At 35.5% G+C, this 24,934-nt stretch overlaps 1 protein-coding gene across 10 annotated transcripts in view; it reads left to right on the top strand.

The window, feature by feature from the left end:
- Nucleotides 1-24,934, top strand: part of Epb41l2 (erythrocyte membrane protein band 4.1 like 2) — a 171,839-nt gene that overhangs the window by 111,027 nt on the left and 35,878 nt on the right. For all 10 annotated transcript variants that reach the window (XM_048354080.1, XM_048354079.1, XM_048354078.1 and 7 more), the window contains exons 5-11: nucleotides 3,835-3,877; nucleotides 8,311-8,386; nucleotides 11,680-11,898; nucleotides 13,092-13,179; nucleotides 16,372-16,524; nucleotides 16,989-17,086; nucleotides 22,271-22,443. In XM_048354080.1, the coding sequence (XP_048210037.1) occupies nucleotides 3,835-3,877; nucleotides 8,311-8,386; nucleotides 11,680-11,898; nucleotides 13,092-13,179; nucleotides 16,372-16,524; nucleotides 16,989-17,086; nucleotides 22,271-22,443 (850 nt within the window). The remainder of the gene's footprint in view (nucleotides 1-3,834; nucleotides 3,878-8,310; nucleotides 8,387-11,679; nucleotides 11,899-13,091; nucleotides 13,180-16,371; nucleotides 16,525-16,988; nucleotides 17,087-22,270; nucleotides 22,444-24,934) is intronic.

Raw genomic sequence — 24,934 nt, 5'->3', positions numbered from 1 at the left:
ATTGCTTTGAGGTTTGTGGCAAGGCAGAAGCAACATGGTGGAAAGGCATGGGAGAGGAAAACTGCTCACTTCATGGTGACCAAGGAGCAGACAGAGAGACAGTAAGGGTACAGATATAAAGATAACAACCCTCAAGATCTTCCTCCAAGGATTCCCTCTGTTCAACTAGGTCCTGCCTCCTGAGTTTTCCATTGCTTCTTAATAGTCCATTGGATTATCGACCCTTCAATGGTCAACTCAGTACAGGTTACAGCCCTCATGATTCAGGCATTTCTCCAATGCCTTACCCCCAAACATTGATAATACGTGACAAAACAGATAATACGTGATCTGAGAACATTTCAGAGCTAAACCATAGCAAAGGGCTGCTTAGGAGGACTCTGGCCAAGTGAACTAACAGAATTCTTGCCGATGGGAGGTGTTTGAGGGGACCTTACACTACCTGGGGACGGTGGCACATGAGAAACCTAGTCAGATGTTTAGGGGGAACCAGATAATTGAGGATAGAAAGTTCTGGTTAAACCAACTTATTGACAGATAAGATTCTAGTTAACATTGAATGGTACATAGATGATAGACTCAGAAGTCCAAAAGTTAAGTCCTTACTGAGAAGTGGATTCAGAGGAGTTCCATGAGTGTTAGTCAAGGAGAAACTGTCAGAACTACAAGATGTATTTTGTGTATATATTTTGAGTTGCTATCTAGTTGTATCATTTTAACTGTACTAAGGGCAACTAACTGCACTTTACAACTGTTGATAGGATGCTATTGATTGATTATTGTGATTATCTTGTTTCTGTCATGAGTAACAGGTTAGCAAGTAGAATACAAGGCAATGGGTCTATGGCTACTTGAGTTTGCTACAGCTGCTTGAGTTTGAGAGACACACTTACATTTAAGAACATGGTACTTGTACTCTGCTAGAATCTGCAGAAAGCTGTCAATATGTAGTAAGTTTACTCAGTGAAAGTTGGAGTCTAGCTTGGTGCCAGTGGCTCACACTTGTAATCCTAGCTACTCAAGGAGGCTGAGATCTAAGTATCACCCATCCAAGTCAGTCCCAGCATGAAAGTCCATGAGACTCTTATCTCCAGTAAACTATTCAGAAAAAGCTGGAAATGGTGCTGTGGCTTAATTGGTAGAGAATAGCCTAGAGCAAAAAGAAGTTCAGGGACAGAGCCCATGCCCAGAGTTCAAGCCCCAGGCCTGAGGGGGAAAAAAGGTAATTTACAAGTGTGGTTAAGTAGGTGACTAGAAGTCACTTGCTACTGGTTGGTCAAAACAGGTAAACTCAGTCTACTTAGTCTTTTGATAGTGATTTGAAAAAAGAAAAAAATGTACCAATTTTCAGTATATCCCAACAGGCAGTGTTGTAAAAAGTGGGCTAAGGATGAGAGTCTAAATTTTGCATGGCTGACTTTTATCACGTATGAATTTGAACATCTGTAGAGCTCTTCATACTTTCACTATGCTCTGTAGAAACTGTAAGATAATTTATACAAGGACTTGGTGTGTTAGGTATGGATAGAATGTAGAATGTAACAGATGGCTAGGACATAGTGTTAGTCCTTAGAGTTGGAGAAGATGCTGTTGCTTTACCATCTTCTGGGACAGCCCTTTTAGTGCTCTTCTGTAGCAGGTATCTGTGTCAACGCACAATGAAACTAGTTTCTCTCTACTTTCTTCTTTCCGTGTGTTAACAGTGTGAGAAATTTTGCCTTTCCTCATTTTAGTTTGTCACCAATAGTCTCTGATTCAGTTTTTCTTGGGTGATGGTTAACTTTCTTGATTGAAAGTGCTGCACATTGACTCCTTCACCTCTCCCAGCCTCTGTGTAGTCTGGGCTTGGAGCTGAATGCCCTTTTTCTCACCCTTGTGTCTTCATAACTGCCAATTTGTGAACCAGCTGTTATGTGGGAGAGCAGCTGCAGGGCATAGAAGCCAAGTGCCAGGCTCTTTTCTGAGGGAAGAATGGAGCTGCTCCCTAACATGACACTGGAGGTACTACTACAGGCTCCCACTAGTCCTTCATATCAATGGTCCAGACAGCTGGGAACACCAGTAATATGAAACTAGGGCATGCTCTGATGGCTCTTTATTGAGAGGCTTGAATATAGCCAGTGTTAGAACAGAGCCTTGCATACCTTGCATCCTTGCTGCCCAAGTGCAGGTCATGAATGGTATAGCAATACCCAAAGAGTCTGGGCAGCTTTGCTCTCAAAGCATGCTGTGTTACTATTTTTTGATAATATAAAGTCATGTTTTCGTTGTCTTTCAACATTTTGTCAAGATGATAAGTTGTTGTCGCCTGTGAAACAATAAGTATTTGCTTTGCTTTATGTCTTTGAACAAAGTCCTGTTTAAGCACAAGTGTTATACTATGTAAGATATTTATTAGAATGTATCAAACTTCTTTATTGAAAAATCAATTTGAATCGGTTTATTGTATCTCAGAAATGTATTTGTCCTATCTATATTAGTAAGGTTAAGGAATTTTAGTATTGATATTTGGATGTGGAAGAAATGCTAAGTTTTTTAATGGAATCTTTCGTTTATAAAGATTATGTCCTTCGTGCTTTAAAACCTAGTAGCTCATATTTGTTTATTTTTTGTTTATTTTCTAAATAAGTTTTTCTTTTGGCTTTTAAAAAGAGAAATAAGGGACAAATGAAAATGAGTTCCTACTAGGCACTGGTGGATTATGTCTGTAATCCTAGCTACTCAGGAGGTTGAGATCTTAGGATCCTGGTTCAAAGCCAGTCCAGGCAGGAAAGATCAGGAGACTCTTATCTCCAATTAAACACCAGAAAACCGGAAGTGGCAATGTGACTCAAAGTGGTGGAGCACTAGTCTTGAGCAAAAGCGCTCAGGTGCAGTGCTCAGGCCCTGAGTTCAAGCCCCAAAGCCTACCAAAAAAAAAAAAAAGAAAGAAAGAAAGAAAAAAAGAGCTCCTTATTTGTGCTTTCCCGTTTTGAAAGAGGTTTGAAAGAAAGATTTCAGAACTCTCTGTGCAGCTCAAACTGGCCTTGAACTTGAAATCTCCCAATTTAACCCGAGTGCTGAGATTACAGAAGTACACCACCAAGTCCAGCAGGAAAGATAGTTATTAAAGACCAGAAAGGAGCATATTCCCTCTGGCAGTATCTTCTCAGCATGGCTCATTGTAGCCTAGAGGCTAAAAGAGGATGAAAGTGGTTGTAAAATTAAGAACATGGTACTTGATTTGGCATATAGAATTTTAGCTAATAGTTTCGGCATTATATCTTCCTTGAATATAAGAACAATCTATGAAGAACTCTCATTTCAATGCCCATGGGATGTTTCTTGTCAGTTGTTCAAAGATTTTATGTGCATGTACTATATCTTATCATTTTTGGATGTTTGATTTTCATATCTAAGAAAATTAACCACAGGTCACCTTAAACTTAAGTATTTTAATATATAAACATAACACAGTGGAATGTTAATAGGTGAAAATTGGGTTGAATTCATTTACTAAAACACATTTACACTTGCTGTTGGCCCATGCCAGTAATCCTAGCTATTCAGAAGGCTGAGATGTGAGAAACTTGGTTCAAAGCTAGTACAGGAAGGTCTATAATACTCTTACCTTCAATTAACCACCAAAAGCCAGAATTGGATCTATGGCTCAAGTGGTAGTGAAGAAGCTCAGGAATAGCACCCAGGCTAAGTACAAGTCCTAGTACTGTGTGTGTGTGTGTGTGTGTGTGTGTGTGTGTATGTGTGTGTCTGTGGGTGTGTAATTGAACTGTTATCTATTTTTACTTCTAAGATACTCCTTATAATAATTAACCTTTTTCCTCTCTCCTGTAGAACTGGCTAGATCCTGCAAAAGAAATAAAGAGACAACTTCGAAGTGAGTGTTTAAATAATTATACTTGAAATTACTAATCTTCACATCTGTTTATTTTCATCTTTAATAAAAGACTAGAACAATAAGAAAGTAATAAAATGATCAATTTTTTGTTTTGCATATACACCATTTCAAAAGTCCGTGATATATATCATATTCATATGTGATCTATTTATAGAAATGTGATCGTTTAGCCCGATGTGATGGTGCAGGGCTATAATCCCAATACTTGGGAAGTCCTGGCATGATGTTTGAGTTCAAGGCTACTTTGTCTCCAATAAACGTATTTTGAAAATTGTAAATGTTTATTTTGTCACTATTATATATCACTTTCTCTTTAAGAAGGTTTATTCTAGGTATAAGTATTTTTTGTCCAGTTCATCTTGGAAATATGGATAGTAGTTGACATGCATGTATCTTAAGCTCCAGGAGCATGTATTCTTTAGTTGTGCTAGAGTAAGGACTCCAGGGGTCAAAGCAGAGTAATCTTTTCAGTTCTCTGTCATCACCAACTTCTCTTCAGCCCATTTGTTTTGCGTCCAACTCCATTTTATATGCTCTTTGAGTCTGGGTTTTTTTCATTAGGCCTTCTTACTCCATTGTTCTCATTTCCCTATTTGTTCTCACTGAATTTCAACCTAACATTATGTGTTCCTCCTAACCAGCCCCAGTCACCTCTATAGGGTATGTGCCTGTAGATTGACTTGCTGTGATAGCAATGCAAAGAAATGTAATCAACATGGAGAAATCTCTAATGTAGTCAGAGAAGTCTCTTTAATTTACTCACAGTTGTGGAGGACTAAAGCAGAGATGGCAAGTGAGTCATGAGGGGGTAGAGTATTTTCACTGTAAAACAAAATTGGAAAAGTGGTAAATTCCTAATAACTCCTTTGAGATTGTGGGCCTCAGAGCTGTCCAGGGAGAAGCCATTTCTCTGAGAACTAAGCTGCAAAGTGCAGCACAGATTTATTGTGTTTTTAATATCAAAACACTGGAACAAATCTTTGTGTGGCTTATTTTTGTCCTTTGCATCTACATATCATTTGAGGATCTTTGCTTCTACTGTCTTCATTCCTTTTTCTTTCTCTAGTTATTGATTTTAGTCTTACTATCATTTCTTTCCTTCTTTACTTTTTTATTTTGAGCATACACTCCTCTTTCTCTCCATTTTCCTTTCTTACAGACTCATCCCTACCCTAACACGTCCTTTATTAAATGTCTGATTTGCCCAGAATGGAGGAGTTTCTTAGGATATGGCACTTTGAGTACGAACACTGCAAGCATCACACGCAGCCTGGCATGATTGTGGCATTATCTTTTACTGTTATTCTTGGCTTTTAAACATTTGTTTCTTTCATCCCATTTTCTCTTCTCTTTTTATTATCTTGATGTTTTATCCATCTATACCCATTTTGTGTGTGTGTGTGTGTGTGTGTGTGTGTGTGTGTGTGTGTGTGTGTGTAATATTTGTTTCATGACAGGAGAAGGATGGGGAGGAATACGTATGTACAGGTACATCATGCTGACATTATGGAAGAAACTGGTGGAAATCTTTAGAACCTTTTCTTTTGTCCTCTCTGCAGTTGTTACATCAGCTATAAACTACATGCATTCAGAAAGATGAGGATGCTGGGTTCTAACATTTTCTTGGAAACCAGACCTGCCAAGAGACCTAATCATAGAACAGGGCAATCTCTGAAATCTCATCAATATACTGTAGACTTGTTACCTTTGGTTTGTTTTTGGCAGTAGATTAAACTCACAGCTCTTTGCTATTGGATATCATCTTTTGGGGGAAAAAGCCAACTCTTGCTGATTATAAATCAGGTTATGTTTTGATTTTATTTATTTATTTATTTGCCAGTTCTGGAGCTTGAACTCAGGGCCTGAGCACTGTTCCTGGCTTCTTTGTGCTCAAGGCTAGCACTCTATTACTTGAGCCACAGCACCACTTCTAGCGTTTTCTATATATGTGGTGCTAAGGATTTGAACTCAGGGCTTCATGTATACAAGGCAAGAACTCTTGCCACTAGGCCATATTCCCAGCCCCTATGTTTTGATTATTGTTGAAGTTATTTTAAAGTTTTTACCGGACTTCTGCCCCGTGGTTTGGCCAGAGAAATAACAGTAATAAATAGGATCTAGCTTTTTAGCTTTTTAAGTTGCTGGAGTTCCTCATGAAAGGATATAAATGGAGAAAATGAAGTTTTAGCCCTATGTTCACTTCTTTCTACTTGTTTTATGATACATGAAAGAACTTTTCTTTCAACTCTTCTGTTACTACCTCAGTCTCTACTATGATTTTGTTACCTTAGAGCCAAAAGGCAATTAGCAAAGATACGTGGCTTAATATATTTTAAAGTATACATATTTGACTGTACGTCTAAGGTTTGCATATTATTAATATATACATAACTCCATAGCTAGTTTGTTTATATATAACTAGGTAGCATTTGGCGTAATATGTAATTGAATTAAAAGTAGTTTGAAGAGCTAATACTAAATTTTAAGTGTTTGTAGCACAAAAATGTGTGGTAAATTAACTTGATTTACCCATTTCACATGTAGTATATATTTTACACATTGTATACCGTAAGTTCATAAACTTTTGTCAAAGGATTGTTCAGGTTTGGAAGTAATATCCTAAAATGTAACTGTTCTACTAGAAACATGAGTCTGTAGTCATATCAAGGCAAGCGTATAGTGGTGTTAATACCTAGGAAACAAACAAGAATCCCTTAAAAATGATAATCCTGTTATGACTTTGTTTGATTATGGATTAGCAGTCACCTCAGAATGCCTGTGCATTAACTATCATTAATAAATTCAGCATACATTATAGGCCAAGAAATATCATCTCTTTCCATTTCAGAAAAGTCTTATATCCCATTATTACATTTTAAAGGTATAAAGTGAAACTGAAATATGTTTCTAGAGTTCAGCAGGATTGCCTTTATTAGTAGAACACAAATGTATTGAGCTAGAGTCCTGCTGGAAGTACATGTGTGTTATGTGCATATTTGCTACTCACTAAGGATCTGTTATTTGTGAGTGAGAGAAACAGTGTGCCAGTGGTGATGGATAGCAGACACATTAAATAAGAAAATGAGATTTGAAGAAATTTTCAAGTCTGTAAATAATCTCATGAGGCTTTACATGTATGTAGAATGGGCAAACATATGCATACATACACACATGTTTTTATTTCAAGATACCACTAGCAAAACTCTAAATTTGGGCTAGCAGAATTATTTAGGTTCTTTTAGGAAAATGACCTCTCTCTCCTTTTCTTGGGCTTTTTTTCCTTCTTTTAAATCAAATGAAACATGATATAGCAATATATTGCTAATGTATAAATAACAGTAGTCAAAATGTCATTCATGACATAGTTGGTTAACACTCAGTATCGCTGGCAAAATACAGCAAAGTATATGTTGTATACCAATTTGTAACCTATAAAACCTGGGAAATAATTTTGTTGTCTTTTAAGTATTTTTTTTTTTTGCCAGTCCTGGGCCTTAGACTCAGGGCCTGAGCACTGTCCCTGGCTTCTTTTTGCTCAAGTCTAGCACTCTGCCACTTCTGGCCATTCTCTATATATGTGGTGCTGGGGAATCGAACTCAGGGCTTCATGTATACGAGTCAAGCACTCTTGCCACTAGGCTATATTCCCAGCCCCGTCTTTTAAGTATTTTGAAGTTTTACCAAATCCTCCTTTACTTGGGATATCTTGTGATACCATTAATCATTTTCTGAACAATTATTGTGATAACTTGGTCATTATTCCTTTTCTTGCAACAATAGAGAACTCTTCCAAATTTTATTTTTAATTTATTTTTGGTCATGCTGAGCATTAAACCTAGGGCCTTGTACAGGCTAGGTAAGTACTGTACCTATTGTATCTCTGAAGTATCCCCAGCTTCTGATTTGTTGTTTGTCTCTGAGATCCTTTTTCCTTCTCCTGAGTGTTGGGATAACAGTCATGTATCACCAGGCCTGGCTCTAATTTTTTTTTAAGAGTGAAGAATATGGGAAATTGTTTGGGCAAAGCAAACGTTATCTCACAGATATTGCACTGAAGTTGTATTATTTTTTGTGTGTAATATGTCATTAGAAAAACACTCATTGACATATACTACTAAATATTTTTTCAAAAGTGATCAAATTATTCACTTATTTATTGAAACAAATCTTACTGTGTAGCCCAGGCTGAGCTCAGAGTCATGACCTTCACCTTCCTGAGTACAGAGAATATAGGTGTGCACCATCATGTCGAATCTTTTATTATTTAATAGTGGTTACTAATTTTTCATTTCAAATTTGTTTTGTAATAATAGTTATGTCCTCTAAGTCAGAAAATTCAAACTGGTTTATAGTGGGATAAATGGTTTATAAAGTAATATAAGATAAATAACTATGATGTTTCATAATTACAGATCTCCCTTGGCTGTTCACTTTTAATGTGAAATTTTATCCTCCTGATCCTTCTCAGCTTACTGAAGATATCACTAGGTATCTCATGTTTATATTTTGAAATTAAGGTCTTTTTAAAATTATTTTCTTTTATTTCTGTGGGTAATCTCAAGATTGAAAATCATAGCAATTTTTAAATAAGTTTCTTTGGAAATAAGGTATATTCCAAATACTATTAAGTATTGCTAGTTGCAAACATTTTACTTTTCTTTTGTTTCTCCCCTTATATTTTAATAGAAAATGTATAAAGATGATATTGCTGGCAACTTTGCTGCACCTTCAAAAGGCTCTGATATTTAGTGTTTCAGATTTTATTGCTAAGATGGTTTTTATTATGTAACCTAAATGTATTATGTACTAGTCTTATATATACATTTGATCTAAATTTATATCTAACCTTATATTAGGTAAATAAATGAAATGAACTTTAAATGTCTATCAGCTAGTATGTTTTATCCATCGATTTCCTCCTCTGCTGCAAAAAACTACAAATAAAAAAATAGCTCATGAAATGAACCGAGTAGATTTACTCATGAAAAGACTGTAGCTATTTTATTTTTATTTCCTCTGAAATATATGTGAATTCTATGTATTTAAATTGCAAGTACAGGATTCAGTTTAGGAATAAGAGAGCATTTTCTGATTTGTGTGGCTGTGTCTTTCAGTGGTAGTCAGCACTGTGAATTGACCTTGATCTTTTAACTCTGGTAGACTGAGGTGAGGAAGTAATAGCACTTCTTTTTAAAAAATTTTTTGCCAGTCCTGGGCCTTGGACTCAGGTCCTGAGCACTGTCCCTGGCTTCTTTTTGCTCAAGGCTAGCACTCTGCCACTTGAGCCACAGCTTCACTTCTGGCCATTTTCTGTAGATGTGGTGCTGGGGAATTGAACCCAGGGCTTCATGTATATGAGGCAAGCACACATGCCACTAGGCCATATCCCCAGCTCATAATAGCACTTCTTGAAAGCTTTGTTAAAAGTATAAAAGGCACTTCCATAAGTTATTTATATGTCCAAGGAAGAATGTTGTAAATGTACTTGTAGGAAACAAGAGAGTCTCATGAAAGCCTCTGCTTGTCTCTAATTCTATGCCTTTAATACTAGGATAGACCAAGTTATATAGTCATTTTAAAAAGTGTGCAATATCCATGTGAGCTAGGAATGAAGGTAATTTCTTTGCAGGGTTGGAAAAATAAGAGGTCTTTGTTCTTCCTTTGCCACTAGTTGCTGAATAGGAATGTGCTACGGTACTAATTAATTACTACTAATATACTAATTCTACTCTGATTGAATTTTCTTTAGCTATTAAATAGTAAACATAAGCTTTTGTAACAGCACAGAGAGCTGTTTACAAATAAACTCTTGACAAGTTGACATGCAGAAGATACCTTCATTGAAGGAATGTTTGAATAGTGCATGGAAAGGGGATTTGTGACCCAGTGTACTTTCTGTACTCACATTCTTCCTGTTAGTTACTTATTGGAGAGGTAATGGGATAGTAATCCTATAGCGATAATTGCTGTTTTGCATCCACAAATAGGACTTGAACATACTCTTGGCTTTGGTGCCAGGAATGAGAGGCTGTTGGAAAACTTAAAGGCCTCAGTGTGTATAAGGAGACCTATGATTGGGACTGGCAGCCTCAGTGATAGATTTCCACTGTGACTTGAGTGAACATGGGGCAAGCTTTTGAAGAGGCAATTCACTGGTGTCTCTAGAATGGAGTTTGGAAATTGAGAAAGTGCTTGTCAGTTTTTATTTGAAGTGTTTTAGGACTTGAGTTAAGCTTTGGAACAGGAAAGGACCAATGTGAGATACAGAGACAACAATGTAAAGAATAATATAAAAATAAGCAATAGAATGGAAGCATTTCAAAATTTCAAATTTCCATAATACTTGTAGAACTAGCATTATTGTTCATCAAGGAATTTGAGGGTACCTTGGAATTACAGCTTAAAATTCACTTTTCTAATGTAAGTATAGTTAAGTTCACATTGTTCCTAGAGGTCAAGGAAGCAATATAATGCTTGAAAATACCCAAACTGTGGTACCAGTAAGAATATTTTTATTCTCTCAAAACCTGAGTTCTTCCCAGTACTCTGGCATGTACTTGATAACTGTGAACTATGAAAAATCTGCTGGTAGATTTAGTAATAAAACAGAATATAACTGAATTGGACTGTAATGCTGTGGTGATTTCTCCTCTGAATTACAAGCAATGAGGCTTGCATCAGAGGCCAGTGGATTATGTTGGTAGAGATCAAGAAAAACATGGAGCCCTCAAAACCCAGGCCATGCACAAATGTCCACAGGAAGAAGATGGCCTCTTGCCAGTAGGCATAATAGTCTCTAAAAACCATCTTTAAGAATCAGGATGCTGCTATTTTGTTTTAGGGAGGTTGGTGGAGACCTTAGCAATGGTGAAGTTTAATATTAGAATCAGATTTTAAAATGTCAATAAAAGTAGTGGGACTGAAAAACCAAACTTCTATACAATGCAAATCCCATTATTTTGCATGTTAATTTAGTGGGAAGGAAAATTTCATTTATTATAAAATGCTATAATAATCCACTTGAATCAGTGACTGAGAAATAGTTGATGTTACTGTAGCTACAAGGTATTGATTCCCTGGTACCTAACATATATGTTATACTGTGGTATCTTAATTTTACTGATAGTTCTAAAGGAAAGTAGAGTTCTTTACACGTTACAGGGAGCAGATTAGCCTCAGGTAATTACTTCCTCTAGGTTACAAAGTACATGCTCTAATTTTTTCTATGAAATTCTTAGTATTTCTTTACTCATGTCAGTGTTTTAATCAAGTAAGGACTGCAAAATAGATTTAATTGTAATTGTTAAAAATTATTTCAGGAAAAGAAGAAATTAGTATGGAAAACGATATAGGTGAGCAAGAGCAAATGATAAGAATGCAGTAATTCTTTCTATCCCCTTAATCTTTACAACTTTATGGGGTATGCTAATTTTATTCGTTTTTAAAATCAAGGAGACAGTTTGACAGGAGAAGGTTGAAATTTTTACTTCAGTCAAAACTCTTTGTTGAATAGAAATCAAAGATTTAAAAATTGCTAGGCTAGTCATTCAGAGTTTTGATTGGCTTAATTGGCCTTCTGGGCTTAGTTTCAACTGTAAGTAAGCCACAAGTCTACAAGCAAGATGAGATTTCTTACTAGAGAAGACTATATGGCTATGGATATAAAGTGTGTCAATAAGGTGTACTTATTTTCAAAGGAATGTTAGAACTTAAGGAACTATGCGTGCTATAATGTTAACTAATTGTTCTTATGTACCTTTTTCTTTCTCTGCTCCTCATAGATACTTCTTGTGCCTTCAGCTTCGGCAGGACATTGCCTCTGGCCGCCTGCCATGTTCCTTTGTGACTCATGCTCTTTTGGGGTCCTACACACTGCAGGCTGAACTTGGAGACTATGACCCAGAAGAACATGGCACTGTTGACCTCAGTGATTTCCAGTTTGCCTCCAATCAGACTAAGGAGTTGGAAGAGAAGGTGGCAGAGTTGCACAAAACCCACAGGTTTGCTGACTTGATTGCTGGAGAGACTAGCCTACAAAGTTAAATACTTGGAACATGTGATTGATGCTGTGTCAGTTTCAGGGATCATCTGGTTTTTCTTATTAGTACTTCACCTAGCACTGATCAAGACTCCTACAGCCCTTTATGTACCCTCTCAATGCCTTTTTATCTATAATATGAGGAGTTGTATTCTTGAAACCAGAAGCCTTCAGATACTGAAAAACATTATTTTCTATATGACATTTTCTTCTACCTCCATTACTATCCATAAACACATACACAGTAAACACACATACCTATGTACTTATTTGGAATTTGCTCCATATTTTTCTGTCTTTTGGTTTTGTTACTATATTTGATAAGAAAGCCAGGAAAATGGTGACACATACAGATTTTAACTGGAAATGTGGGTAGTCAGGGATACAGGAATAGCAACTGAAATGTTAGGTAGTTTTACTATCTATGGAAGCTGAACCTGTAGTTTAAATAATAATGACTCAAATTACTTTCATATTATATATACTTTTACTATTTTTATATCTGTAAAAATTGATGTTTAATATAGGTTTTATAGTTATCTACAAAATTATAGTTCTGTATTGCAAAGCCGTATAGTATTCTAAAATGTGGCAAATAATTTGAAAGGAACTTTCAGAAATTCCTGTTAAATGGACTAAATACATTTATTTAAATTAAAAATTGTAGTATTTTATTATTACTAGCTTCATTTAATTTTTATGTTATGCTGTTACTATATAATTTTAATTTGAAATCTCAGGTGCTGAAATTCCTTTACTAATAGCATATCCATCCCAAGATAGATTATATCTAGAAACTTAAACTCACTTTTAAATTTTTTTCTAAAAGCTTCAGTCGCTTTTTTTCTTCTCAATTAACTTATATGTTGTACTTATTATTGCTAGAACCTTTTTTCCCTCCTGGAAATAATACAAAGAAACACTTTCAGATGAAAAGGGTAATGGTTGGAGTTTGTTTCCTTGCAATGGCGGGTTAAGATTAGAAGATCTTGAGGTGGAAAGTTGAATGATCTTACCTATTGTCTGCTTTTCCTGCAGACTTAACCTGGTTATTCTGTGTACCCCAGTGTAAGAGCTCAAATGACCTTCCATTTTGAGCATATTTGCTTTGCCTATACCCATAAGATAATACTGTTTTTGTTTGTTTATTTTCAGGGGCTTATCTCCAGCACAAGCTGATTCTCAGTTCTTAGAAAATGCAAAGAGACTTTCTATGTATGGTGTGGACCTACATCATGCCAAGGTATTGTCAGTGTAATAGAAAGTGACATCATTTCGACGTATTGAGTGACGATTCAAGAAGGCTCCAGTTTCACAGTAGATTAGTTTACTTTGGGAAACAAGCTGTTTGCCTTCACCTGATCTCTGCAATATTTCTTCAGTAACAATTCTTACTATGATGTTAGATGCAGGGACAGACCATTTCTTTTTCTCTCTACTTTTTTCTTCCTTTCCTGGTCTTTTAAAATTAATACCCATGTATAGGTTCTCTGTAGATTGACACGCTGTCAACTTGTTTTACCCATTTTGCTTTAGATATTTCAAAAAGGGTCTTGTGTTTATTTGTCATGGATCATGATCCTCCTGTTTACTCTCTCATAGCCAGGATGATCTACATATTGCTACCCTGCCCAGCCTTTTTATTATAGTCTGGCCTCTAACAGTGATCCTCCCAATCTCAGCCTTCCAAATACTAGGATTATAGATATAGTCACTGTGCCCAGCTTTTGCAGGCAGCCAGAGGCTTTTTTTTTTTTTTAAAGAACAACAAAAAACTGAGAATTGAATTATCATGCCTCTATTAAATAAGGTCATATTATGTTATCATTTTTGTTAGTTTTCTTTTTACCTTGCAATTTTACTTGCATATTTTTTATTCTATGGTCAGAAACTAGTCTGTACATAGAGACTACCAATGTAATTTAACCTAGATAGCAATATAACTTTAATCTTTGGAAATACTTTGACATACCATCTCATTTAACATTTGAATATGTTTATAACTATATACAACAGTGAAAAGGATAACCTCAATCTGATTAATCCTGCTAGGAGGTCCCATTGATCTTCCTAACCCTTGAGTGTTTTTCAGCTCATTTTCTGGGTGACCTAAGCAGGCTGGGTTAGTCATAAAGCAAAGAATAGGAGAGTATAGGTCTGTGAAGAGATAAACTCCACACCCAGCCTGTCTCTGCTCCTTTAAGCCCTGTTATGTTGCTATATATGATTTTTCAGGGATAGGAATGCTGGGGATTGGATTTAGGGCCTTAAACTTGCTAAGGAAGTTTTCTACCACTGAGCTATACCCAAAGCCTGTTCTTTCCTGTCCTTACTTTTGTGTGTCATTAGTTAAGAACTAATTCTTATATGTTATTACTACAAAGTTTTATAGTTCCTTTTTGGTGCTGTTTTCTGGTTTACCAAAAAAAAAGAAAGACAAAAAGAAAAAAATTGAGACTGCATTATAAGATGTCAGCTCTTACTGTGAGATTAAGAGCAGAGCATCCTTTCTATTTATCATCTGTCAGATTCATTTGATAAGAAAGATATTTGTGGCTCATAAAGCAGAATAACTGATATAGTTTGATTGTGTGTCTGTGTGTTTGAGTGCTTGTTTTTTTTTCAGATCAGTTGTTTTGTAGTCCACGCTGGCCTTGAACATTTTGATTCTTATTCCTCTGCCTCCCAAATACTGAGGTTCTAAATACATACCATCTTTCCCAACTAGTTTTGTGCTTTCATCAAACAAAACTCACCGGGGAGCAGTGGGTCTGTTGGCATCCTTACTCCTTGAAGGATGGTGAGAAAGAAGACCCAGGGAGGAAGGTGCTTGTGGTCATTTCCCTGACTTCCTTGCTGAGTGCTGAAACTCAGGCAAGATTAAGGGATGCCTTTTTTTTTTCATATCTTTTATCTATAATAATTTCTGTTACCACAAATATTGACAAGTCTAAAGCACTTATGTGGAACAACCAAAACTCAACCAGTTCACTTTATGGTTGATGTTCATTTTTAAGTCAGCTAAAACAACTTCCTTGTCCTGTGTAAAGATTATTTCACGTTATAGGTGGCTTTGTTCGGTGGTTCGGTGTTTCAAATGAGATTTTGTTTTGTTTTCTCAGTTGCAGTGAAAACTTGCTGTCTTGGGCCATCCTTTACCATCTCCTTCTGGCCATGTGCAGAGAGATGTTTTTGGCAAACACATTCTCTCCATTCTAATAACAGGTTTCTTGGACACCTGTGCATGACTCATTCTAGCTTTCTCTGCTATTCCTAGAGAGAGCTATAGCTTCCAGAATATGAGTAGTGTATTAGGGTATAAATCTATAGGGTGGATTTCTTTTTTTCTTAACCTGCCTAAGTTGGTCTGAAGTTATTTGTGTACTTGTATATGAGTTATTTAAATATTACAACAAAGAAAGGAGTTACTACCAATTGCCTAATTTCATACTACTATTTTCAAAAACAAGTGTAATTTTTATGAAATAATTATTACTAATAGGTTAGTCAAATAAAGAGCCAGTCAAAAATTGAATTAGGACTTAGACTAAATATGGTACTTGTCTCAGTCTTTTTTTTTCTAAAAAATTGTTTCATGTTGATGAATTCTGAAAATGTGAATACCTATGAATTGTATTTTTTCAATTTCACTTGTTAGAAAAAGATCACCTTTCCCTACACATTTATGTTTGTATTTTGAATATTGTATATTTTAAGTCTTCAGTACTGCTTGAAATAAGAAGTGATAATTTTTCATGCTTTTGTGTAAATTTGTTGGCATAAAAAATCTTCAGACTTGTGATTATTTTAGGTTGTTATATACGTAAGTTAAAGTTCTGGGGAAAAAGCTATTAATAACTTTTAAAATTGTCTACAGTCCTTTGAAGTATACCAGCTAAGCACTTAAGTGATTGAAAAATGGCTTGAAAGAATTCAGAGATTACAGCACTGTCAGCCTAGAAGAGAAATTTTCTGGGAGGAATTGGTGTGGTATAAAATGTAGGCATAATTTTAATAGCTGTCACCTAACATAATTGATCTGAGATAAGTTTCAAGGTAAAATGTGAATCCACCTTAGGGATGGCTAAAAGACTACACTTCTGAGTCGTGAAGTAGTCTGCAGAAACACATTTTTTTTTATCTCTTCAAGAAGTCTAAATCTAATTGTTTCCTTTTTTATTAGTTCTCAACAGAATTTGAAAACCTATGAATCATGCCTTTTTAGGAATAATTTTTCCTGTAGTCATGTTGCATAATTTTGGCAAGTCTAACTCTATTCTTGAAGATGAGTATATTTAGTATGTTTGTGCTATTATTGGCATTAACATTATACCATCATGAAAATTTAAATACAAGCATGTTAAGTTGGCATTGGTGCTCTCTAATCTGTGTGACTTTCCAGTTCTAATGTGGCCAAATGTGTTTTGCTTGGCAGGACTCGGAAGGTGTGGACATCAAGCTAGGTGTTTGTGCAAATGGTCTCCTCATTTACAAAGATAGACTGAGAATCAATCGTTTTGCTTGGCCAAAAATCCTGAAAATTTCCTATAAGCGCAGTAACTTCTACATTAAAGTTAGGCCTGCAGAGGTAAGAAATGTGCTTGGCCATATCTAATCATTTGTTAGCATTATCCATTACTAGCAGGAGAGTTTAATGAATTCTTTTTTCACTTGAAGAAAAGGAACTGTTGTGCATTTTACAACATGGAGTTTGGGGTTCTTGATAATAATTCTGCATATGCATATTCCATGTCTTGTACAGAGAGAAACTAATGTGTGCCTGGCACATAGTGTTCATTGTTTTTGCTGAGTCAGCTAAGTGATGGTAATGCATTGTGGTGAAAAGTAAAGAATAATCTGTTTATATAAGTAGGTAATACTTTCACAGAGATAGTATTAAAGTCTATAGAAAAATTTATTTGTACATTACACTAATATTTACTTTCCTGGAGAAGAATTACGTCTTCCATAAACGAATGAATGCAGGTTTATCAGTAACTTCTAGTCAGTGCCTCAGGCTATATGCTGATTTATTTTTATGATTTATTCCAGCTGGAACAATTTGAGAGCACCATTGGATTCAAACTACCAAACCATCGGGCAGCAAAAAGGCTATGGAAAGTGTGTGTGGAGCATCATACTTTCTACAGGTAACATGGAATCTTGGACTTGCTCTTGATTCCTTCTTGACTTAAGAGATGGTACAAGCTGATATGGTAGATGCCTTAACCCTTTGTCTTAGGATTCTTTGTGCGCTCCTTGGTTCCATATCTCATCTGTCACATGTAGTCTACGCCAACTTCTGTTCTGTTGTTGAGGCTGAACTATAATAAGTTTCTTCAGTTTCCCCACCTGCTGCCATCACTCATCTTAGATTTAACTATTCTTATTAATTCCTCTTGACTTAGTTTGTTTCTCAAACCATCTTGACCCTTGTGATCTGTCTGTTGGGCTTTCTTTGTAAAAGTGTTTGAATCTCCTCAAGTCCCTGCCCTCTTTGAACACCGCCTTTCCCAGTTTGTTGATATTGAATTACTTCTGTGTTCTGACTCAGTCCTTATGTACTATGCTGTCAAGTGCTACCTTAATCAGTACTTCATAGTGATATAAGCATTTCTTCTTTACAACAGAAACATAGAAAAACTTTGGGCATCTGAAATTCTGGATAAATAATTTCTAGCATTAGCAAGATCCTTAGTGCACCTAGGCAAATAAGCAATCTTTTCACTTCCTTTGCCCTCCCAAATATTATTCTGCCTTCTCATGTCTGGAATCCCCAGGACACTTACCTCTCCTTGTGTTGTTCCATCATGTAATGCATTCTAGAGACAAGCTGCAGGCCAAGAGTAGTCTCCTGTTGATGCACTTTCTCTTCCCATTTTGTGTTTAATTTAGTATCACTTCCCTTACCATTATTCTCTTTACTCCCTTCCCTGTCTTAAGGAAGGGATAATTTTTTAAATTCTTTATTTTGTGCCACTCAAAAAGACCTTGCTAAACAAATTATTTTCTAGTAGAATCCTTTGCTTTCTTTGGCCATGTCTGTGTTTTGCTGTTTTTTTTTTTAATGCCCAGATCATCTCCATTTTGCCCTAAGCTAGTCAGTCACCTTTTGCTTCTGTCCTTCCTTCTTTCATATTTTTCTTAAAGAGCATATTTTTTTTAAAATAATGGTTTGATTACCATTTCTTTCATTTTATGTCATTGTAGTTGATAGAACATTATATCAAGCTTATTTTTTAAGACTTTTACTCTGGACTTGGGTTCTAATAATATTTTACCAAATACTAGCTGTATAATTATAGTTAAGTTACTCACCCTGTCTGCTTCATCTGAAGATTTATTGTTTTATACTGTATTATCTCATTTGTTCATTACTCTAGTGGAGGAAGCTGCTACCTGGAAGTAGATGCTTGTAAAGGAGAATAACAACCAGGCACCTAAGCAGAGGCTGGAACCTGGTTTTGAACTTATATATCTGCATTCCTCATTTCTGTGCCATCTGTCTTCTTATGCTTCTAAGAAGAGTTTCCGAGATGTGCTACATGCTTTTTAACTAGTAACCACAGACTCTAGTTTGCTCCTGTCAGCTTTTGTGATAATAGTTAGAAAAACTGCTTTTATTTTTGTAAACTTTATATAATGTGTAATGATTATAAAGCTATATAAAACATTAGGGGAAGTAAAACATTAGGGGAAGTAAAGGTTATGTCTGCAGAATGAAGTTATATCAGTAGATTTCCTTCTTTCAGTTTTTCACAAAAGGTACAAATGATTTCTTTAGAAAATTACCAGGCTTGCCGATTGCACCTGTTAAAAAACAAACAAATCGGGCTGGGGATATAGCCTAGTGGCAAGAGTGCCTGCCTCGGATACACGAGGCTCTAGGTTCGATTCCCCAGCACCACATATACAGAAAACGGCCAGAAGCGGCGCTGTGGCTCAAGTGGCAGAGTGCTAGCCTTGAGCGGGAAGAAGCCAGGGACAGTGCTCAGGCCCTGAGTCCAAGGCCCAGGACTGGCAAAAAAAAAAAAAAAAAAAAAAAAAAAACAACAAATCTTTGTATTCATTGTAATCATCTAGCCTTATATTAGTGGAAGAATAGTGCCATAATGAAGCTATTACTCTTTACTTGGTCATTTATAAAGAAAGATTAAAAGAAATCCTCCCTTGTACATTTCTTTTAATTTTTCTTCATAATATAATTTAATGTGAAAATTGCTGTTATCTTCACCTTTCATATGGAGAAATAGAAGAATGAAGAGGTTAAAAAACATGGTAACTTATAACCAATGGAAAAGAAATTCAAACCCAGATATTTTGAACTGTTGTTAAAATCTTCTTAAGAATATCTGCTGTGTGGGGCTGGGAATATGGCCTAGTGGCAAGAGTGCTTGCCTCCTATACAAGAAGCCCTGGGTTCAATTCCCCAGCACCACATATACAGAAAATGACCAGAAGTGGCACTGTGGCTCAAGCCAGGGACAGTGCTCTGGCCCAGAGCCCAAGGCCCAGGACTGGCCCCCCTCCCCCCAAAAAAAGGTATGCTGTGCTATACTGCCCAGTTATATCTGCAGTGAGTATGTCTTTTCCACCTGCTTTTTTATAGGTAGTGAACAAGAGAGAAACACGAGTTTTTTTCTAGGTGTATACTAAACTGCCACTTACACTTGGCATTATAGAACCAGAATAATTCTAGGTATTAATGTTATCATCTGTATCATAGAAAGCTATGGGGAACCTATGCACTAGTTATGATTCACTTTAATAATTTATATGTAAGTTTCTCTTAATATGTGTCTTTATTTTCCATAGATAGCAGTGATACATAGTTTATTATGGTAGGTTTATATAAAATCGACAAGTCAACATACTGCTTAAGCAGCAGTATATGTGAAAGTTGACTTCCATTTTGACACATTATTATATTATCTTACTCAAGGCCATTAATACCCAAAAAAGTACTCTCTTCATAGGTTTTATGTTATCAAAAGTGAAATGATCAATGCCTTTTGGTGTTTTGATGTTATTTTTATGACTACAGGGTCTTCATTGCAAGACTGATATAGAAAATAAAAGCGATTCATTAAGGAAATAATGAAGTGTTCTTGATGTGATAATGTAATATTTTATGGCTTGGCCAGCATTTCCTTAAAACATTTTATTTATATTACTTCTGACTTAAATCACAAAAAAATTCTTTTAGAAAAAGCTCATTTTAGTAAGTCCTTATAACTGCAGCCTAATGACTTAACCTTGTTATTAGAAAATTATCTACAAATTAGCACTTTGTATCTGTGCTCATCAGTGTCAATTAGATAAGAGACTATCCCAATTTGAAATAAATAGAACAGTCTACGGCCATACCACCCTGAACGCGCCCGATCTCGTCTGAAATAAATAGAACAAAAATATATCTAGTTTATGACTTTAATTTGCATGGTATATATAGTTGGCTTGAAAATATTTTCCTTATATTACTTCAGTTTATATCTTCCATAAACAGCTTTTAGTAGGTAATTATTCTGGTACAAACTTATTTATATAAATGTTGATTCTTTTTAAAAATTCCAAAAGAACAGACATCCTGTTTCTGTTTTTAAATTTTGAATTTTTTTTGTCTGTCAGTGCACTTATTTATTTTTTCTCTAGTTGATCATTTAACTGCAGAGCACACTTCATGAACAGTCAGCAGAGATCAATGTGATTTGGCTAACCTGCTTTTCAAAGCAAATGAATATTCCCCAAATGTTCTACTCTTGACCTTCTGAGAAATGTCTTTCCTCTTGTAATTGCTTTTTTCTTACAAGCCGTACTTGAATGCCTATATTAGTAGGCAATATTCACTCTATAATGAGATGGTGCTTATGTTACGATCATTTGAGGATAATGAATAGGTTTACTTTTAACCTCTGTGTCTTGTTCCCCAACTGTTAGAGAAAAAGACATCACTAAGGATCTTTATATGGTCTATATTTTTACTATTGGCATCCTAATTTGGGCATATGTACCTCTATCCAAGTATAATTTGAGACTACATCAGTAATACTTAGACTTGTGACTTAATCAGCAATACCATTTCTGTTTCTTCACCGAAAATAGAAGTTACATGAAATACTTCTGCATTCTTACTCAAATAGATTCCAGCCAAGAAAGCCTAAACGGTTTTTTTTAATCAGCTTAATTTTAGCATAGTTTGTCTGAATCAATACTTTTTAGACATTTAAATAATTAAGTAATTGTACAAATGATTTGCCATTCAGCAAAACAGCTTAGGAATTCAGTGCATTTTGGTCAATGCTACCCCTTCTGAATACTTTTTTGACTCTTGAGTTGGATGAGGACTGCCTCTCATATTACTACATGAAGCTTTACCATGACTCGAATTTGTTTGTTGACTAAGCAGATTTCTAAAATAGAAATTTCTAACATTTCTAAAATACTTGATACAACCAATAAGTGACTTAAAAAATTATTGTAAAGGTGATATACAGAGGGGTTATAGTTACATAAGTCAGGTAATGAGTCCATTTCTTTTTTAAAAGTGTCACTTCTTCCCTCCTTTTCTTCCAGTTTTTCCCTCCTGACCTCCCTCCCCCACAAGTTGTATAATAGTTCATTTTCAACATAGTGTCTAGCGAGTGTCATCACTCCCTTGGAAAATGATGGTACAAGTGTGGGAGTTTTCCACGTTCTTGAATTGTCAGTTAAAATCTCATTTAACAAATGTGTAAAACCTCTGAGATAATCTTTTTGTGATGACAATAATTCTTGATCAAATTATGAAAGCAAGATAGTTTAAGCTGTATCTAAAAAGATTGGCTTATTTGTCACAAACATGTTGTTGCATAAGTCTGGAAGAGTTTGACATGAAGGAAGTTTGAATTCAATCATTTTGAATCAAGAGCTCGCACAGAATTATGCTGGCAAAACAGTGATTAATTATATCTACAGATCTACTGCCTGAGTTCTCTTCTTTGTGGGAAAGAATCAGTCGATGGAACAGATTCTTAAGTTTTTTTCCCCCAGCAGAGAGGCATAAATATTAAAAATTGCTAATGGTAATGGATTTTTCTTGGCATTTTTAGCTAGAAGCCAGAATTCAGACATATGTGTTTATATAAATGATTTAAGCCAATACAAATAAATAACCCTTGATACACATTGAGAACAGCTGCTCTTTTGCTCAGGTTGAGAAAAACATTCTTAAATGCATGAATGTTGATTTGTTACTATCATAAAACAAGAGATATAGAATGGTTTTTAAATATTGTTTTTCATTTAAAAAACAACAACAAAGACTTAGTTTTGCTCTCCTTTCTTTTCTCCACTAGACTTGTGTCTCCAGAGCAGCCACCAAAGGCTAAGTTCCTGACCTTGGGATCTAAATTCCGCTACAGTGGCCGCACACAAGCACAGACTCGTCAAGCAAGCACCCTTATAGACAGACCAGCACCACACTTTGAGCGCACCTCTAGTAAAAGGGTCTCCAGGAGTCTAGATGGAAGTAAATATGTTTACAATAATTTTGTATTCCATTCATCCTTCTATATTCAGTTTGGTCAGAAAATGATAATCTATTTAATAAGAGCACAAGATATCCTAGAGGACTAACCATTTTTCCCTCCATGTCACAAAATGATATTATACTCAGAATAAAACAATACTGTAGTATTTTAAAGTTGTTGTGTTGTCAGGGTACACAAAAGATCGGTCAGGAGTTCTTGTTCCTGGGATGTTGAATGTGAACAGGCTTTTTATTGGTTATAGTTGATTGTGATAGATTTATGCAATTTAATTTCTTAAACTTGTTAATAACAATGTAATTCAAGAGTATTTTGTACATGAGAATATGAGCCTTAAATTCTGTCAGATTTTGAGTTGCACTTACTTCTAATGCTCACCCAACATTGCATAGTAAGAGAAGTCATTCCCAGCTTCAAGGAATTAGTATTGCAATTCAGTATTTTAACAAAGAGAAAGGAAATGTAATGTGTTCATTTGTTAGGAGGAGATATCTGTAAATGTGAGCTTTTTGCCCATTGAAATTCTGATAAGTTGCATATTTGTAGTTTTATCCAAAGTATACATGGAAATTGGTGTTGCTTTTCTTTATCTTATCTGATGAATGTAGGATTTATAGTAATCTTCTTATAAAGAAGCTAAGGTGAACTTTCTTTTAGGATGCTTTATGATTTCATGTTTATTTCTGTATTATGGCTAATTTTCTATGAGAGGAAATATTTTCCTAACATTTTTTGTTATATTTAGTCGTAATATTAAATTTCAAATTTTATTTATTAATCTTTCAATTATTATTTGATGCATTTCTTAAATATGAACTTGAACAATTTACATTTTAAATAATTAGGTAAAACAGTGAGACATCTACTAGAAGTAAGAAGCTCTCTCATTAGTAAAAGATTGACACATATTGTCTTGATCTGTTTTACTAGAAAAAATTTTGACAGATTCAAGTGAACACACAGATATCATGGACTTGTTGGTGGGCATTTTGATATATGTAATAATGAAATCTTGATTCTAGATAATTTTTCATGTGTTGTAAGGAACACAACTGACTACATCTTGATTTGGGAAATATAGTAGGAAATGTTGGGGGGAAGTAGATCAGGTCAACCTGACCCCCAAATTCTGCTTCTGTAAATGGCTTGCTTAACTTGTTTGTTGCTTGCTCTACTCCCTACATCAACCTCCTATATCTGTGCCATGCTTGCTTTGTTTGTTGCTTGCTCTACCCCCTGAGGCAACCCCCTACATCTGTGCTATGCTTTTACCTTTATAAACCCTAACTTGAGGACTGCTCAGGATCACAGTGGCAGCTCCCGAGTCTGCACTGTGTCCCTGGCTGGTCAGCCGGCTTTTCACTGTCGCAGTTTCAGCTCCCAAGTCTAGGCTGCATCCCTGGCTGGTCATCCTGCTTTTTGCTTTCCCAGTAAACCCATCTTTTTGTTTGAGACTGACTCTAAGTGGTGGACTTTTGGAGGGATGGGGAATCCCCTCTCTCAAACCCCATAACATTTCTTACCCCATAACACATGTAGTTTTATGAAGCCACACAAAGAATATGGAAGCGAAATCATGACTGTGCTTTAAAGAAATGTCCACATTACAAATCTAGATACTTAAATTTAGTGAATTATTAATGTCCATCAACAACTGAATAATTTTCCAAATCTGAAAAATGTGCCAACCTATGTGAATATTTCTCAAGCTTTGCCTCTTGACACAGAGAATTTATACAAGGGCTGAATAAAAGGCAGTCACTGTTGTTTAATCCCTGATAGAAACCTACATTGCTCTTTCTGGAACAATGTTTTCAGCCTTTGTTTTAGCAATATTGCAAGTTTCATAGCTTAAAAAGAGCACTAAGCCAATGCATTTTCCTTGGGGTGTATGAACTGCGCTTAAGGAAATCTACCATCTTGTTTGAGCAGCTACTACAGAGGGTCATAGGAGTTTGTTGAAAACAATGATTTTTTTTTTTTATAAGGAAAAGCACAAACACGGCACAGTAATCCATTATTTTTCCCTTTGTGTTTTGGACACTGTAATTCATTAGATGGGCAAATCATCAAAAGGATGATTGTTATTGTGAAAAATAGGAGGCTTTTCATGCCAAGACATGACCAGTAAACTCTTCGGTTAGGGTTTATGTTCTCCTTTTTTTTTTTAAATCCCCTAAGTACAAAGGGTCTGTAACCTGGTACTGAGCTTTATTTATACCATTCCTTATAAGTTTGCTTTCTTGTTGTTAACATATGTAATGTTGCCTTTTTTCTGTTTATCTTTTACAAGTTAAACTAGGATAATTTGGACATATTTAAAGTATGGGAAGTTAAATGTTTGTGATTACAGAAAGTACAAATAAATGTGGTATCTAAAAGACCAAATGTGAAAAATCTAAAAAACAGCAACACCTAGAACAGCTTTTAAAATAGTGAGACTCCTCTGCAACTAGGACATTGAACGAAAAA

Source organism: Perognathus longimembris, chromosome 9 (assembly GCF_023159225.1).
Source record: "Perognathus longimembris pacificus isolate PPM17 chromosome 9, ASM2315922v1, whole genome shotgun sequence".
NCBI classification, from domain to species: Eukaryota; Metazoa; Chordata; class Mammalia; order Rodentia; family Heteromyidae; genus Perognathus; species Perognathus longimembris.
The sequence above is the reverse complement of the archived record's forward strand: the minus strand, read 5'-3'. Positions and strand labels throughout refer to the sequence as shown.